Below are 18,840 nucleotides of genomic sequence, written 5' to 3' on the forward strand. Positions count from 1 at the left end.
GCGTATCTTTTAAGAAATCTTAGATGCTGTTTTGAGGCAGATGATGTGCTGCTGAAATACTGGTTTTGATGTCCTTACTAAACTACTGAGCCATTTAAATCTCAGAACAGCCCTGGCCAGTTGGCTCAGCGGTAGAGCGTTGGCCTGGCGTGCGGGGGACCCAGGTTTGATTCCCGGCCAGGGCACACAAGAGAAGCGCCCATTTGCTTCTCCACCCCCACCCCCTCCTTCCTCTCTGTCTCTCTCTTCCCCTCCCGCAGCCAAGGCTCCATTGGAGCAAAGATGGCCCGGGCGCTGGGGATGGCTCCTTGGCCTCTGCCCCAGGCGCTAGAGTGGCTCTGGTTGCGGCAGAGCGACGCCCCGGAGGGGCAGAGCATCGCCCCCTGGTGGGCAGAGCATCGCCCCTGGTGGGCATGCCGGGTGGATCCCGGTGGGGCGCATGCGGGAGTCTGTCTGACTGTCTCTCCCCGTTTCCAGCTTCAGAAAAATAAATCTCAGAACAGTGATATCAGTGAGAAGTCTACCTTTGAGTTTAGTTCTTGAAGGAACTTCATTTTGACAATGTCAGGCTTCTCCTGTTATCAGGAACTAATAAGCATCCTTCTGTCTGGGCTCTGGCTTGCTTTACTTTCAAATGAAAGCTTTTTAGGGCACAAACTCAGAGATATCATCTTAGGATGATAGAAAGAAAAAGTTTTATTTTCAAAAGCATCCTATGAGAACACTGGAAAACTAATCACCATTATTTCTTGCCCCTAAAAGGTGAGTCCTTATGGTAGCATAAATAGGCCATAAGAATAAGCATGCCTCCAACAAATTGTCTTTTCTTTGGGTCAAGTGGATCTGAATTGGCCTCGTCAGAAATTATTTATAGCCATGTGACACCTGCAAGAACCCACCAGAAATAACAACACCAACTGGGAAGAAGGAAGCAAAACCTCAACACTGAACCAGAATGCCCCCGACCGACCATAAAAGAGAACCCTAGGATGGGCGATACATGTATAGTGTTAGCTGTAATTATCATATCTTTTAAAATAACATTTTAAAAATCTCTGTTAAGTACTTTTTGTACTTTTAGATGAGATGATCTGATTATGTTTGACTTCTCTCCCGAGGGACCAAAAGGAGACATTCTCAGCTTTTTATAGTATGAGGCCTCTAGAGGTTTCCACTTGGGGGACTGAAAACAAGTTTCCTGCCTCTCTATGAAGAAAAGACTAGAAGGGAACATAGGGAAAGTATGATGCTTGGGGCAGGAGAATTATGGCTGGTCTTTAGAACTTCATTTCTAAAAACATCTTATGATTTTATAATTTATAGCTTAAAAATTAAAAATTTCAGAGGAAGGGGAACAGACTCGTCAGCCTCTGACCTGGAAACAGAGGGGGAGGAGAGGCGGGGGTAGCGCTGGCAGAGGAGGGAAGCAGAGGCCTCGCCTGGAATCTGTTCTGGTTGATGGCTGCTGTCTAATGAGACGAATCTCCCAGCTTCTCTGGGAGTCTTGATTGTCTTGGAATCAAAACAGAAAGAAAAAGAATGTATTCCAACTCAATGTATCTTCAGATTTCTTCTTTCTGTTTTCTCAATTAAAAAAGGCAATGTCCTTGAGTAATCAGAAGAATTCCCAGTCCCCAAAGTTCTCCACTTGTTCAGGAAGAAATACAACAGAACCTAACATCTACATCTCTCAGGTATTTAAAGGTATTAGTACCGGCCCTGGCTGGTTGGCTCGGCAGTAGATTGTCGGCCCAGCATGTGGAAGTCCCGGGTTCAATTCCTAACCAGGGCACACAGGAGAAGCGCCCATCTGCTTCTCCACCCCTCCCCCTCTCCTTCCTCTCTGTCTCTCTCTTCCCCTCCTGCAGCCAAGGCTCCATTGGAGCAAAGTTGGCCCAGGCGCTGAGGATGGCTCCATGGCCTCTACCTCAGGCGCTAGAATGGCTCCGGCCACAGTGGAGCAATGCCCCACAGGGGCCAAGCATCGCCCCTGGTGTGCATGCCAGGTGGATCCCGGTCAGGTGCATGAGGGAGTCTGTCTGACTGCCTCCCCAGTTCTAACTTTGGGGAAAATAATTAAATAAATAAGTAAATAAATAAATAAATAAAGTGTTAGTGTCATGTGTCAAATATGCAAGCAAATGAAACCTCATTGCTCCATGATGTCAAGAGTCTAACCTGAAGCCATGTTGTTGGTTTAGATCTCAGCACACTCACACAGAAGTACTCCAAGAAGGTGCACCTACTCTGGAAATGATCTAGACAACTGGGTCCTTTTCAGAGCCCATTGCAAATGGCACTTTGAAGTGTAGCTGCAGAATTTTTCATCAGTACCAGAAAACAACCTAATCAGAGGTGATCAGAGGTAACTCCAGATCCAACTGGACTTCCTCAGTTGTTTGTTCATTTATCCAGTCATTCATTCATTTAGCAATATTTATCGATCACCTACCATGTATGTGTCGGAATATGTGTCGCAGGCACAGACATACTCAATCCTTGGCCAGCAGGAGAGCCCCTGGTTTCAGGAAGTGTTAGGAGAGGGGTTGCAGAAGTACTATCGGAGTTCATAAGGGAGAGAAGCTAGGCTGGTAAGGATCGGGACCGAGGGAGGAGAAGGGTAAGAAAGGTACTGGACAGAGGGGGCTTTTGGTTGAGCCTTGAAAATGCAAGTGGAACTCCTTTGATCAGGTGGACTAGGGACTGTCCATGCAGAAGAAAGAGCATGCATTAAAGATAAGGCAGAGGGTTGCTCCTTCTAGAAACACATATAATGAAGAATGACCAGAGTCTGGCCTGTGGGGTTGTGGGAGGCTGAAGGCAGGAAGGGGACAGCCCACGAGAAGTCTGGTGTGCCGTGCTGAAGGGCTTGGGTTCTATCTTGATGCCCTGGAGAGCCATTGCAGGGTAAGCAGCAAAGCCATGGGATCCGATACATATTTGATTAACCCCCAAATAACGGGGTTTACCGAACATTGTGCTTCGTTTGAACTTCATTTTTTTTTTTTTTGTATTTTTCTGAAGCTGGAAACGGGGAGAGACAGTCAGACAGACTCCCGCATGCGCCCGACCGGGATCCACCCGGCACGCCCACCAGGGGGCAACGCTCTGCCCACCAGGGGGCGATGCTCTGCCCCTCCGGGGAGTCGCTCTGTCGCGACCAGAGCCACTCTAGCGCCTGGGGCAGAGGCCAAGGAGCCATCCCCAGCGCCCGGGCCATCTTTGCTCCAATGGAGCCTTGGCTGCGGGAGGGGAAGAGAGAGACAGAGAGGAAGGAGGGAGGTGGAGAAGCAAATGGGCGCTTCTCCTATGTGCCCTGGCTGGGAATCGAACCCGGGTCCCCCACACGCCAGGCCGACGCTCTAACGCTGAGCCAACCAGCCAGGACCTTGAACTTCATTTTTTATACAAATGATGAAAGTGATGTCAGAAAAACAAAATTAGTGTTTTTCTTGGCAATATAATGAGAGAGGGATTTACATTTTTTTCAGCTAACTATGCCTGGCTCAGTAAATACCAATTTATTGAATGAGTGAGAAAATGAAGAAGAGTTAAGCCTTTGTGTAGGATGGTCATTTACGCAATGAAGATGTACCTGATTTTTTAAAAAAAGTTTCATATCCAGATTTACAGATGAGTCTGGTCACCTTGGGAAGCTGAATTCAATCTGTCAGGTTTTCAGCAGGTGACAGTGCTGGCTGCTGCCGTCAGCTTGGCCTCATACCTGTGGTTTAGCCGGGCTTTGCTGTTCACTTCCTGACTCCCGGTGTCAGGCCTGTGTCCCCACGCTGCCGGACTCTCTGCTCGGCTCCCACCGCGTATCAGGCACGCTCAGAGGGCCTCCTTGCTCACCTCGCTAGAGTGTGCCCCACTTCACTTACCACGTGGCAAGTATTTAGGTGTTCTTCTCCTCCCCCCTCTTTTTTTTTTTTTGGTTTATCCATGCACAACTTTGCACTCCTAAAATTCAAAGCATTACTTCAGCTCTGGAATCACATCTGTCCACATACAAATACTATTTGATGGTGCATGCAGATATAATGAAATTACCCAGGGAAAAGTTTCAAGGAATAGGCTTTGCCAGTGATGTCTAACTATGGTATTCCTTCTTAAAGTAGTGTTTTCAGTGCATTTTAATAGTACCGTAATTTATTGGCTGTCCACAATCAGGTACGGTAAATGTGCATAGTGCTTTACATACCGTTAACAGAAAACCGTACAGCACACTTAGCAGTCGATACTTTGGGCTTTAGCATTGCCCAGCCCGTGTTGCATCCAGGCAGAGCACTTGCTCTGAGAACAGTAGCAGCAGGACTCCTGGGGCTCCCGGTTCCTTTCCAAACCCCTTCTTGACAAGTTCCTGTGTTCATGATCAAGGTCAGGAATTCCCGGCCCCTGCACAGGAAATGGCAGTTAAACTTCATGGGGATTACATGGCTGACACGGGCAGGGGTGGTGTGGGAAGGGGTCGTTGCCTTTGTCCAAGTGTGGGTTCTCAGCTTTGCAAGAGCAGAAACAGGCCGGGAGTTCACATCAGTCTGCCAGCACCCCTCAGTTCAGGACAGAAGCCACAGTGAACCCTGGGCCGTTTGCAACGAGGGAAGACATTTGTGTGAATTTTGTATCACAGAAGCAGGATATGTAGGCAGCAATGGGTTTTGTCTATGTCCTTTCGTTGCTACTTCACTCACCCTATTTTTTAGCCCCTTTGTTGACTAGTAGCCAAATGTATTGCCTGAGGAAGCCACTCCAGACTCACAATTTTGTGTCCTTAAACAGAGAGCAATTTGGGGACAAACATGTATACCAGTTTGTGAACCAGTTTTGGATTTGCACAAAAAAAGGGAGCAAACAATAGCTTTAACTTCTCAAAGGCCCCTCACAGTGTCTTCTCAACCTCTTCCAGTTCTTCAGTGGGAAGAAAGAAAATGATCTCAGCTCCAGAAATGGTACATAGCAGCCTGTCCAGGTGATGGCGCTGTGGATAGAGCGTCAACCTGGGACACTGAGGACCCAGCTTTGAAACCCCAAAGTTGTTGGCTTGAGCATGGGCTCATCTGACTTGAGCAAAGGGTCACTGGCTCAGCTGGAGCTCCACCCCCACCCCCCAATCTCCACCCCCGTCAAGGCACATATGAGAAAGCAATCAGTGAACAACTAAGGTGCTGCAACTACAAGCTGATGTTTCCCATCTCTCTCCCTTCACTCTCTCTCTCACACACTAAAAAAAGAAAAGAAAAGAAAGCAAGCATGGGTCACATTTCTTCTATTTTGTCTTTGATATTTTCCATCCCTTAAGTGACTAGAGCAGTGCAGCGGCGTGCTTAAGAACAGAGCAAGTTCTGTGGGTAGACACCCCAGCTTCATCCCTGGTCACAGTGGTTCTTAAACTACTGTGAAGGAGAATCCCCTGGATTCTTACTAAAACACAGACTGCTGGTCCTGAATGCCAGTTTCCGATTCAGTATATAGGGTTGGAGCTCAAGAGCTCAATTGGTCAGAGCATTGTCCCGATACTTCAAGGTTATAGATTTGATTTGAATCCCGGTCAGGGCACATACAAGACTCAACCATTGAATACATAAATAAGTGGAAGGACAAATTAATGTTCCTTTTGCTCTCTCAAAGATAATAAGTTTTTTAAAAATGTACATTTCTAACAAGTTGCCAAGTGGTGCTGATGGACCATGCTTTGAGAACCACTGGCCTATGAGGTTAAGATTGTGTCCACCTATATGAAGGGATAATACTAGTACCTGCTGCTTGTGATTGTCATTGTTACGTGAATGCCTGTCAAATGCTTTGAGCTGTGAGTTCTACTACGCAAGCACAACTGACCTGGAAACTTTTGTTGCTTTTTGTCTTGTTTTGTGTGCCAGTGATTGCTGCTTTTTTGTCATGGGCCACTGGGCCACTTAGCGGGTGTGAAATTTGGAGGCTGAGTCTGACTTAATTAAGTAAATGTGCTATTTCTCAACTCTCCTAGGAACTCATTGTTATTTAACGTAGGATTTTTTTTTTTTTTTTACAGAGGCAGAGATAGACAGGGACAGACAGACAGGAACGGAGAGAGATGAGAAGCATCAATCATCAGTTTCTCATTGCGCGTTGCGACTTCTTAGTTGTTCATTGATTGCTTTCTCACATGTGCCTTGACCGTGGGCCTTCAGCAGACCGAGTAACCCCCTGCTGGAGCCAGCGACCTTGGGTCCAAGCTGGTGAGCTGTTTGCTCAAGCCAGATGAGCCCGCGCTCAAGCTGGTGACCTCGGGGTCTCGAACCTGGGTCCTTCTGCATCCCAGTCCGACGCTCTATCCACTGCGCCACCACCTGGTCAGGCTAACGTAGGATTTTGTATGCTGTGTGATCAGCTCTCTGCGTGTGGTAATGGGAACACGAGTAAGTGACATTGGAGGTTCTGTATCAGATCTTTAGCTCCTTCTTGGAAGGCACTCACCAGCCTCACACCAGCCGTGCTAGCAGGACTGTTATTCACACTTATGTAGGAGGACACTGCAAATGAATGTGTTGGGCAAGCTCGTTCCAGCTTTGACTTAGGTCAGAATGCAATGGTGAGGATACACAGAGAAATGTGCAAATTTGGGAAACCATGCGCTGACCCATCACTCCGGCTACCAGAGCCTCGTGGATCAGACCGCACGGACAGCAAGCCTCATGAAAGCCTGGGGTGTGCTTCATCATCGCCGCAGCTCTGCTCGGTGACTGGGCCACCCAGGCAGGGTCTCTGCGCCTCTCTGGGCATGTCCCACTGAAACTCAGGTCAGAGAGAGTCTGACAGTGTCGGTACATCAACACCCAAGCAGAATGTCCCTGTAGGGCACCGTACGTGGGTAGCCCTCCATTCCGATCTTGCCCTGGCCCGGTCGGTTGTAGCCAGGTAGCAGCCTACTGCCTGGGAGCATTCCCTCCAGAACACGGTTGGCTCTGCCCCATCTAGTACTTTCAGGGAAACTGTGGCAGCCCGGACTGGAGTCACCAGAAAAACTCAGATTTTGGAATCAGACAGACCTGGGGCTGAACTCTGGTTCCGCCGCTTAAATCAGTTTCCTCAACAATAAATTGTGGATATCCCCTGTCCCACAGAAGTGTTTTGAAGATCCAGTAACATCAAGTGCTGAGCATTCTGCCTGGCATATAGTACCTGGAGTTAATGAATAATAGGATTTGGTATTTAATTTTTAAAAAATTGGAAAGACAGAAAAGTGAAAACAATTTTACTTGGTTTTTATCACCCTATCACTGAGCCCCTTATCAATGATACCGTGCCATTTTCAATTCATTTCTTTTTCTGAGCATAATTTATCTGGTTTATTAAAACATCATTTAAAATAAAATCTTGTAAGGGACACATCCATTATGTTATTTAAGGCTTCATCTGCTATGGAGCTATTTAATTCCATGGTACTTTTTCAATGAACAATCTGTTTTACATGGTTGTAGTTATATATTTGGCATTCCAATTTCTTTCACATGATAGAATGTTTTTGTTTTGTTTTTTTTTTTGTTTGTTTTTTTTTTTTTTTTTGCATTTTTCTGAAGCTGGAAACAGGGAGAGACAGTCAGACAGACTCCCGCATGCGCCCGACCGGGATCCACCCGGCACGCCCACCAGGGGGCGATGCTCTGCCCACCAGGGGGCGATGCTCTGCCCATCCTGGGCGTCGCCATGTTGCGACCAGAGCCACTCTAGCGCCTGGGGCAGAAGCCACAGAGCCATCCCCAGCGCCCGGGCCATCTTTGCTCCAATGGAGCCTTGGCTGCGGGAGGGGAAGAGAGAGACAGAGAGGAAGGCACGGCGGAGGGGTGGAGAAGCAAATGGGTGCTTCTCCTGTGTGCCCTGGCCGGGAATCGAACCTGGGTCCTCCGCACGCTAGGCCGACGCTCTACCGCTGAGCCAACCGGCCAGGGCAAATGTTTTTATGTTATAAATTCTGTACATAATTTCAGTGGACATGCTGAAATTTACATAAAATTAGTGTTGGACACCCACCAATAGAGCATTAAGTTAAGCAAATGGTAGAATGTTCATGTATAAAATATTAAGCAGCCATTTAAAAAGATACAGTAGAAATATATTTGTTAACATAGAGACATGTTCACGGTTGTATGTAAGATGAGACCAGTTTACCTGAAGATCAGCTGCCTCCCAAATCTATCTGGACGTTCACTGCCTCCGTCTCAGCAGCTTGCTAACTTGAATGGGCCTCAGCGTCACCCGGGGCGCCTGATAAATGCAGGCCTCAGGCTTTCCAGCTAGAGTTTGATTTAGGAGACCAGGCTCGGGGGTTGGCATTTTTACAAGGATCCCGATGATTCTGATGTAGGAACAACCCTCCCCCCATTTCTACCCGTTGAAGCTATTCTTAGCTTCCTGAGCACCCCCCACTTTCTTTGGAACCCCGATAGAACTTCCTGGCGTTGACTGCCTGCTTTCTTGCCTTGTGGATCTTTGTAAAGCATTCTGAGTTGTAAGACTTTTCCCAGTCCTCCCAGCAAGCTCAACTGGGCGCCCCCTATCCCAGCACTGGGATTTGTGTCAACCACCAAATGAGTTCCTGAACACTGATACTGAAATATTTGGAGAATCCAAGTTTTGTTTATTTTGTAATGAGCAGAAAGAGACCAAGCGTATCAGAACTCTTAAGCACACCTGGTATTGGCAAGAACTTTGGGGTAATAAAGGTAACCTTTTCAACCTTGATAGAAAAAAAAAAATCTTATTTAAATTACCCTTAGCATGGCAATCGGGCTATAAAAAGTAAATAGTTTGCCCTTGGTATATTTACTCTGGTCTAAGCTAGAGACAGCCAGTGTTCATTGGAGAGGTTGGTTAAAGCCCTTCAAGAGGCTGTCATTCCTAAAGCATTGGTGAATATCTTCTAGATTTATTGCTTAGTGCCACTGAGGTTTATTCAAGGTGAGTTTCTCCTCCTACAGTTCACTTAGGGGCCATTTGTGCTAAAATTGAAGTTGAGTTACCCATCAAAGTACTTCTTTACTTAGGTTTTATCAGTTTGGTTTCTCTCCTTCTTTAAACCAAATCATGTTGGCTATCCGTATCCTGTCGTCTTACACTCTCCTTGATGTAACAGGCCAGCTGTTGCAGGTGTAGGGTTATAAATATAACAATAGTTAAATATTATGTTGAGAGGATATTGAATTTTGTACCTTTGTTCATGAGGGGTAGACCATAGTCTGTACAAATTTGTGATTATTCTAGCTTTAAAAGCATGAATAGCCACCTAAAAGAATTCCCCAGAAGGAAAACTAAAGAGCCAAGTTTGATAGCTCACTCCTCAGAAAAAGCTGTTTCTTGCTTCACATGAAAATGTTAACTTTGCACAATTAATTCCAGATGACCTGAGAGTTGGGGGAATAGAAGGTTCTGGGTAGTGAAATGGTTCTGGCAGGAGATCACGGGTGGATTGTACTTGTCCACATGGCAAACTCAGAATCATTCTTCAGAAGCCCGTTCAGACATCAGCTCTAATGCCCTACACCTGTGAAGTTTTACATGCTCCCCGTCCTTGTAAAACATTAACCATGTCTTTCATTTAACATCTACGATAATACCTATACACAGTTCTGTGATCATGTGTCACAGTCTAGTCTCGTTATATGTTTCCATGTTGCTCTTCTCCACTAGATCAGAAATTCCCTGGGCATAGGGAACTACTTATCTGTACAGTCTAATCACCTGGGTAAGTGCCTGGATAAATTAGTTACTACATAAGTGGCTATAAGAATGAGCATTGTACCGTGAACAGGTGGCATCAATCAGATGAACTGCATCTGTGGGTTATTTTCTGAGAATTTCTGCAGTTACTAAAGTTAAGGCCATCACCTTGTCATGACAGATTTCCCTAAAATATTGTTATAATAAGACTAAATGATGAAAGAGGTGAGTCCAGTGTGCACTTCTCCCTGGATTCCTCATGGCGACAGTTTCCCCAGCCTGCAAGACCCCTGATGTAAGAACTAGAGCTGAAATTCTGCAGAAACCTGGTCTACACTAACTAGCCCACTAGGTGCTGTTAAATTCCTTTCCTGGGCTCTTGAATTCCACAGAAGTCTTATTACAATAGATACCACAGATATTTGAACGTTGTTTATATGTGATAGATATCAAACATATAATCCACAACCTCTGATTTTAAAATGTTTTCATTAAAAGAGCCAGATGATTATAGAACTGAAAGGGACCTCTTCATTTGCTTAGAAAACCAAGCCTCTTGAGATAGGAGCATTTTTCATTAGTGGAAGGAGCGCTAGAACTGAAATCGAATAGGAAGGATTCAGGTCTTGGCTCTGGGACTTAAATCACAGCCTCTTAATGGCTTGCTGTGTGACCAGAAGCAGTTTACTTACTATTTTGTGAAGATCATCTTTCTCATTTGTAAAATTTGGCTAAAAATCCATCTCCGTGAGTTATGACAAGGGATTACCTGCAATCATGTGAACCAGGGTACCAACTGTGTCTGCGCAAGCAAATCCTCAGTGACCTGCGGCTCTGCCCTTCTCCCCCAAATCACAGCATGTGTGACAGAGGTAGAACTTAGGAGTGTTCTGGGGATTTCCTGAGGATGCATTGTGGCTCCCAGTTTGCATTACAAAATGCCCGCACATCGAGGACATTCACTGCGCAGGAGCTGTGTCCCGTCAGCATTTGAAGACAAGACTCAGGATTGCTCACTTTAAGAACCAGCTCCCTTCTGGGTTCCATGTTTCATGGCTGGCTTGTTGTTTTTTTCCCCCTTTCCTTGCACTTAGAATGATGGCACCCTCCCAGTCAACTGTCAACTACGATCTAAGTTTGTATAATTGTTTGAATTAGCGAGATCCTTTCTATAAAGGACCAGAAACTCAGAGCAAAGTATATGTGCATTTTGGAAAAATAAGAGCTAGGGAGCTTAATAAGTCTTCAATTTAAAAAAAAAAAAAGTCACTTTCTAAAATAGTAAGTTAAATATTTGTGCTCAATTGAGGAGAGTTTTGGCTGGCAGTAAACGAGGAGCATTTTAAGCACCGAGGTGTTAGTCATGAACTTCAGTCATCGTGACACATTAATCGGGGGGAGAAGCGGCATCGTTTGTTTCCTTTGGTCATTCTCCCAGAGTTCATTTGTCATTTTATAAGACAACTTATTTTTCAATCTTTTTCTTCCCTATAAAGGCAGAAACTTGTGGGTTCTTGTTGTGGGACGCTCACCAAAGGAACACAGAATTGGGATTCCCGAGTTCAAATACGTGGCAAATATGCATGGAGATGAGGTATGTATGGGGCTTGATCTTCTGAAGTGTCACCACGGAAACTTCCCCTCAGGGTTTCTGAGCTCTGGGTACATGCCAGAAGGGCAGCATAAATTACAGGAGAGCATCTGGAAAGGTCTTCCTGTTAGACCTTCTGAGAGAATGTAAGGAACCAAGGCCCAACAACCATCACAGACATTTGGTTGTTTACCCAACCGGTGAGGGTAACCTGAGCTTGTTTTGTGTTGGGCTGGAAGGCCAACAGTGCCCACACTCTGGACTGCCAGGCAGTCCCTGAACACCTACCTCCCTGGGTGGGTTCTCCTGCCTCCTGCTCAGCATCAAGGTGACCCAGCAAAGGAGCTATAGTCTATTTGAATCAAAACAATCGGAAGATCCCAAATAGCTATCCACGCTTGTAATATCTGGTTTTCTGAATGCTTTTGTCACTGGCTCTTAATCTCATACTCAATGTTTTCAGTGCTCAAGTTTAGACAATCAAAGTTAGGGTTCTCTCGTACTCACCATTCTACAAACTCTCTTAAATTCCATAATGTCTTGCCACTTTTCCAATTTAGCAGGGATAAACTCTATTCGTATTTTGTGTTGTTTTCTGTTATTTATATTTTGCCAAATACCCTTTCACTGTTCCTACCTGCCCTGCCATTCCTGGTAAGCATTTGAAAATGCTTACCACTATTTCTCACCTTAATTCCTCAGAGCATTTTAAGGATATGACAACTGGAGATTTTCTATTCAGCAGCACTCCATACAACCAGGCAATCAAGTGGAAGGGAAGGATAGTCCCCAGTCATCACATTAAAGAAAGTTTACGTAGGAAGAATGTGTAACATCCTGTAAAACACACCTAACTTTAAGGAATGTCAAAGTAAATGTATATCCAGTAAGTACAACCGGCTGGCTTGTTAAAGCACTCCTGAGGCTGCAACAGTGTGGGTGGCATGCTCTAATGGAAGGCTGAGCTTCCTGCCCTGGCTTAACCCGCCCCAAACCTGGGCTCTACAGAAATAGGATCCGCCCCACATGACACACACACACTGCCCTTGCCAGGCATGCTGCCCAACCTGTCTTACCCAGAGAGGGTGCTTCTTGCATCTGGAGCTGAGATGCAAACACTTTCCTCCAACCAAGGGGCTGATCTTTTTTTTTGTTTTTGTTTTTGTTTTCAGAGACAGAGAGAGAGAGTCAGAGAGAGGGATAGACAGGGACAGACAGACAGGAACGGAGAGATGAAAAGCATCAATTAGTTCTTCGTTGAGTGTTGCGACACCTTAGTTGTTCATTGACTGCCCTCTCATATGTGCCTTGACCGCGGGCCTTCAGCAGACCGAGTAACCCCTTGCTCAAGCCAGTGACCTTGTGTCCAAGCTGGTGAGCTTTTGCTCAAACCAGATGAGTCCGCGCTCAAGCTGGCAACCTCGGGGTCTCGAACCTGGGTCTTCTGCATCCCAGTCCCACACTCTATCCACTGCGCCACTGCCTGGTCAGGCAAGGGGCTGATCTTTGAACCTGATTTGTAGGTGGGTGGAAGATCAATGCCCCTGTGACTTTTTGAACATAATGGGCTGTCCGTTCAAAGGCTTACTGTTGCTGGGAGTCAGACCAAAGTTGTTTTTAATAAAACAATCATTCATTACAGGCAGCAGCCCAGACTTCCTTTCCCTTTTGCTACCTAGCCTATTGATCAAGGTCCTGTGGAATCCATTTTTAATAAGAGACACATGCCACTCACTGACCTCAGTCATATATTTATTAAATTCCTGGCATTTCAGAGGCTGCAGCCTGTTGCTCAAAAATTTATCCTTGGAACTGAAACTTCCAAAGATGAGTAAGAGTCCTCTCTCCTCCCCTCTGAATGTGCTCTTCCCTTCCATGCACTTTCCCAGATTCCTGGCGTCTTGCTGTCCAGGTAGTTCATGTATCCTGTCAAGTCAGGGCTCTCTGGTGCACTTTGATGTGCGGCTGAGATCAGGCAGGGAAGAGTTCCCGAGTGTTTGGGGGCAGAGACCTGAAGTCCCATTAAACAGCTGGGGGCAGCATTTGTGGGCTCCATGGGCCATAGAGAACTTGTTATAGTGAGTTTGAGATCTGATATATTCTTCCCTCCTGGTGCCACTGGGGGCTGGGGATAGTGGTGGCTCAGCCTGAGCAGAGGTAAAGCCCTCATCACTTTACTTATCCATCTTCTTCTCCCAAATCTTTGGGAATCAAAAGAACATTTTCAAAACCCACTATTAAAAAGCAATGGTGGCCTGACCTGTGGTGGTGCAGTGGATAAATGCTGAGGTTGCTGGTTTGAAACCCTGGGCTTGCCTGGTCAAGGCACATATGGGAGTTGATGCTTCCTGCTCTTCATCCCCTTCTCTCTCTCTCTCTCTCTCTCTCTCTCTCTCTTTCTCTCTTTCTCCCTTCCTTCCTCTCTCCCACCCTCCTCTCTAAAATGAATAAGTAAAATCTTTTCTTTTACATTTGTTTTTTTATTAATTTCAATTTATTGTGTTTACATAGATTCAAGTGTCCCACCAAATACACCACCCCACCCCCGTGTCCCCTCAACATCCCCCTTGCCCTCCTCCCCGCAACACCCTCCCCCCTTCCCTCCATGATTTGCTTTTCTGCTCTCTATAACACTGTGTTATATATATATAATTTCACCAATCTCTTTCTCTTCTCTGATCCCCTCCTCTCCTCCCCTTTCCCTCTGACTGTTTTCCCTCTGGTCCCTTTGATCCTGCCTCTGTCTCTCTTCCGTTCCTCAGTTCACAGTGTTCATTGGATTCCTCAAATGAGTGAGGTCATATGATATTTTCCTTTCTCTGCCTGCCTTATTTGAATAAGTAAAATCTTTAAAAATTTTTAAAAACACAATAATTTATAAAAACAAACACAGCCTGACCAGGCAGTGGCACAGTGGATAGAGCGTCAGACTGGGATGAAGAGGACCCGGGTTCGAGACCTCGAGGTCGCCAGCTTGAGTGCAGGCTCATCTGATTTGAGGAAAAGCCCACTAGCTTGAACCCAAGGTCGCTGGCTCCAGCAAGGGGTTACTCAGTCTTGCTGAGTAACCCCGTGGTCAAGGCACATATGAGAAAGCAATCAATGAACAACTAAGGTGTTGCAACGCGCAATGAAAAACTAATGATTGATGCTTCTCATCTCTCTGTTACTGTCTGTCTGTCCCTGTCTATCTCTCTCTCTGACTCACTCTCTGTCTCTGTAAAAAATAAATAAATAAATAAAAATTTAAAAAATAAAAAAATAAAACACAAAAAGCAATTCAGTGACCCTAGCCAGTTGGCTTAGCGGTAGAGCATTGACCCAATGTATAGAAGTCCCAGGTTTGATTCAGCCCAGGGCACACAGAAGAAGTGACCATCTGCCTCTTGTCCCCCCGCCCCCTCTTCCTCTCCTGTAGCCATGACTCTATTAATTCGAGCACGATGTCCCTGATGCTGAGGATGGTTTCATGGAGCCTCCATCTCAGGCACTAAAAATAGCTCTGTTGTGAGCATTGCCCCAATGGGCAAAGCATTGGCCCCAGATGGGGGTTGCTGGGAGGATCCCAGTTGGGGCACATGTCTCACTATCTCCCTTCCTTTCACTTAAAAAAAAAAAAAAGCAATGCCTGACCAGGCAGTGGTGCAGTGGATAGAGCAGCAGACCGCGACGCGGAAGGACCCAGATTTGAGACCCCGATGTCGCCAGCTTGAGCACGGGCTCATCTGGCTTGAGCAAAAAGCTCACCAGCTTGGACCCAAGGTTGCTGGCTTAAGCAAAGGGTTACTCAGTCTGCTGAAGGCCCGTGGTCAAGGCACATGTGAGAAAGCAATCAATGAACAACTAAGGTGTCGCAACGAAAAACTGATGATTGATGCTTCTCATCTTTCTCTGTTCCTGTCTGTCTGTCCCTATCTATCCCTCTCTCTGACTCTCTCTCTGTCCCTGTTAAAAAAAAAGAAAATGAAGGTAACATTTTAGAGCAACAGTTCTTAACCTTTGGATTAAGTCCTTACTATTCTGGTACAACTTCAAATGCTGACCTCAGGATCTATGGCTCTTCTGGGAGTTGTTGTGGACCTCTTGTGGGGGCACATGTACACTGAGTAACATGGTGGACAGAATGAACCACACTATTATAAATGTCTCCTCTTTTCCCTGGGCACACCCCAGTGTCTTGTGTGCTTTCCACACTTAATACCATGGCTCGATGACAGTGGCATCTACACATCAGGAAAACATAATTCTGTTGGTCAGAACTGCCGTGAATTGTTACCTTACCTCATTATACCTTGTTATAGAATCAGATCTTTTTTAAATTAAAAATAATCTGTTATTACAAAATCAACATAAGTACACCTTGGGAGAAGTACAGACAAACAAATAGGAAGAGTTGTATACTGACCTTCCAAAAATTAGGACTAATTCCTTACTATTTTTCATCCCAGATATTTGCATATGCATGTGTGTGCCTGCACTTTTACCAAATGAGCTATGCTGATTTGCTCATTTATATTTTTAAAGTTAATACTAACTCCCCTTTCATGTCATTAAATTTTGTGTGTGTGTGACAGAGACAGGGACAGATAGGGACAGACAGACAGGAAGGGAGAGAGATGAGAAGCACCAGTTCTTCGTTGTGGTTCTTTAGTTGTTCATTGATTGCTTTCTCATAGGTGCCTTGACCCAGATCTACAGCAGAGCCAGTGACCCCTTGCTCAAGCCAGAGACCTTGGGCTCAAGCCAGCGATCTCGGGCTTCAAGCCAGCAACCTTTGGGCTCAAGCCAGCGACCATGGGGTCATGTCTATGATCCCACGCTCAAGTCGGCGACCCCGTGCTCAAGGCAGCGACCCAGGGTTTCGAACCTGGGTCCTCCGTGTCCCAGTCCGATGCTCTTATCTACTGCACCACTGCCTGGGCAGGCTAATGTCATTAAATCTTTATCCTATATTTACCTTATACTCCCCTTTCTAGTTCCTCCAGTTGTCCTCAAAATGTCCCCTAAGTTGCACATATAAGGATCCAGTCTAGAGTCATGAATCACATTTGGTTGATTATCCCTTGACTCTCTTCTAATCTAGCAGGTTAAGGGTCTTTTCACGACACTGGACTTTAATAAATACCTGATTAGCTGTCTGTCCTGCAGAATGTCCCACGTTCTGGATATTCTTTTCTTTCCTTATTGAACTTGTGCTTTTATTTCCTCTGGTTTCTTCAAATGAGAAGTTAGATCTAACAGTCTGTTGGATTTAGGTGAAATATTTATGGCTAATTTATATCTCAGGAATTGTGAGGATGGGTTAATTTGGCTGATGCTAAGGGTTCAGGCTCATTAGCCTGGCTCTACCCAGGAACGCACAAAGCAAACTGTGAGTAGCAAAATCAACTTAAAGTGGCCCACGCGCAAGCAAGTATTGTGATAGAAGTAGTGAAGGTAAATCGAGTCTTGTTTTGTATAATGTTTTCCTTGGCGTCTTCAGTCACTTTGCCACTAGCTCACATATTCCCATGATGCTGGCTCACTCTGCCACGTTGAGCCAGCTGGCAGTTAGCTTCCATACAAGGCTTTACAAGAAAATAATAATATATAATAATATATAATTATAAATATAAATAAATTATAAATAAAATAATTTATAAATATAAATTATGAATAAAATATAATAATATATAATTAATAAGAATAATATATATAATAAAATAATAATAGTATTGAGCAGAGCACACTACCCTGTTTGTGGGCATCGCTACTTTCGGCCACCTCTGCAGGAGCCGTGTGTGTTAGTACATTCACCTGCAAGGAAGTCCGGGTTTGTTTGGTCATAAGCTATCTGAACCCAGAGCCGGAGCCCTGAGCTCTGCCTTCTCTACTCTCTCTGCTGCTTTTGGATTGTTCTGTTTCTATTTTTACATAGAGACTTGTGATTGATTTTTACATAGCGATCAAATGATGGACACCTCGTTGTTCCACTGCCATTTGACAATAAGATTTGGATTCGTTCGTCGTGTAAGAGGGTAGGAGGCTCAGGGAAACTCTGGACTAAACATCTCCCAGTCACGGATCTCCACCCCTTTCTCTCCTCCCCGCTGCTCCCTGCTCCTTGGCTGCTGTGGAGTCACTCTGGGTAGCTAACTGACACTTGGTAATCCTTTGTCACCTGATGTTCCTGCTGTTTCAGAACATGGGAGAAACGTTTCTGAGTTTCTGCCTTTCTTACTTTAATTAGACTAGCAGGTGTTTCCCCAGACAGTACAGCTCCTCTTTACATAAACGCTGGAGCATTGTGTCATAGAAGCCTCAATTCTAGGTTTAATTTATGCAAGCTCCTAAGTGGCAGTGCTGGCCCACCTGGAGTCTAATAATGATTGTTCTTAAGGGAGGAGGCCAGCACACACCGGGCGGGGCTCTCGCCATTCCCTTGCTCCGCAGCATTCACAGGGTTTGCAGTGGGGTCTTTGCCTCCTTGCCCTGCCCCTCCCCTTCATTCTGCGCCTGGCTGGCTTTGTAGTATACTGTAACCCAATATGTACAACCAGAGCTTTACTGAAATCCGGGGCCATGCCCGGAAACTGGGAACAGCTAACACCTCAGCCCAAGTGCGTGCAGGAGAGAAGCGGGAAGTCCTTGCTTCCTCTGTCCTCCAGCTCTCCCTGCTCTTTGGTTTGTGCCTATCTTCTATCCCACTTCTAAAACTTTATAGAATAAAAAATCTTATACTTGAGTATCATTTCTAGATTGTTAAGACATGTCTAATTCTTCTCTCATGGAAATACTAAAGTGAGGCCTAACTATGTGCTTAAAAAGTTGGGTGCCAATAGTTTTAAACAAATCCAGTAACAGGCAAAGAAAGGTCAGAGGCTGCGTTCGCAAGGTTCCCTTGACCTCAGGGCCCATGGTCGTAAATGGCGTGGGGGTAGGTATTCAATCTGTGTGTTTAGCTTAACTGAATTGCCAGTTCTGACTTTTTTGGGTTTTTTTGTTTTGTTTTGTTTTTAAAGCTTCTGTTTCTTAAACATCAATGCATTATTTTTACTACGATGGTTTATTTGGATATAGACTTTTTTTTTGTTTGTTTTTTGTTTTTCTGAAGCTGGAAACGGGGAGAGACAGTCAGACAGACTCCTGCATGCGCCCGACCGGGATCCTCTGCCCCTCCGGGGGTCGCTCTGCCGCAACCAGAGCCACTCTAGCGCCTGGGGCAGAGGCCAAGGAGCCATCTCCAGCGCCCGGGCCATCTTCGCTCCAATGGAGCCTCGGCTGCGGGAGGGGAAGAGAGAGACAGAGGAAGGAGCGGGGGGGTGGAGAAGCAAATGGGCGCTTCTCCTATGTGCCCTGGCCGGGAATCAAACCCAGGTCCCCCGCACGCCAGGCCGACACTCTACTGCTGAGCCAACCGGCCAGGGCCTGGATATAGACTTTTGAAATATCCACGTGACACTTAGAATTTCACCTATGGTGTCCTTAATTTATATAATTAATTGTATTCCAGATATATAGGTTGAAGGGAAAAACATTCCCTAGATAATAGTGACCATATTTTTTAACTTTAA

The 18,840-nt window shown here is 45.6% G+C and overlaps 1 protein-coding gene across 1 annotated transcript in view; it reads left to right on the plus strand.

Moving 5' to 3' along the window:
- Positions 1-18,840, plus strand: part of CPM (carboxypeptidase M) — a 90,524-nt gene that overhangs the window by 37,976 nt on the left and 33,708 nt on the right. The window contains exon 3 of the mRNA XM_066368693.1: positions 11,193-11,290. Coding sequence (XP_066224790.1) covers positions 11,193-11,290 — 98 coding nt within the window. The remainder of the gene's footprint in view (positions 1-11,192; positions 11,291-18,840) is intronic.

This window comes from Saccopteryx leptura, chromosome 2, assembly GCF_036850995.1.
Source record: "Saccopteryx leptura isolate mSacLep1 chromosome 2, mSacLep1_pri_phased_curated, whole genome shotgun sequence".
NCBI classification, from domain to species: Eukaryota; Metazoa; Chordata; class Mammalia; order Chiroptera; family Emballonuridae; genus Saccopteryx; species Saccopteryx leptura.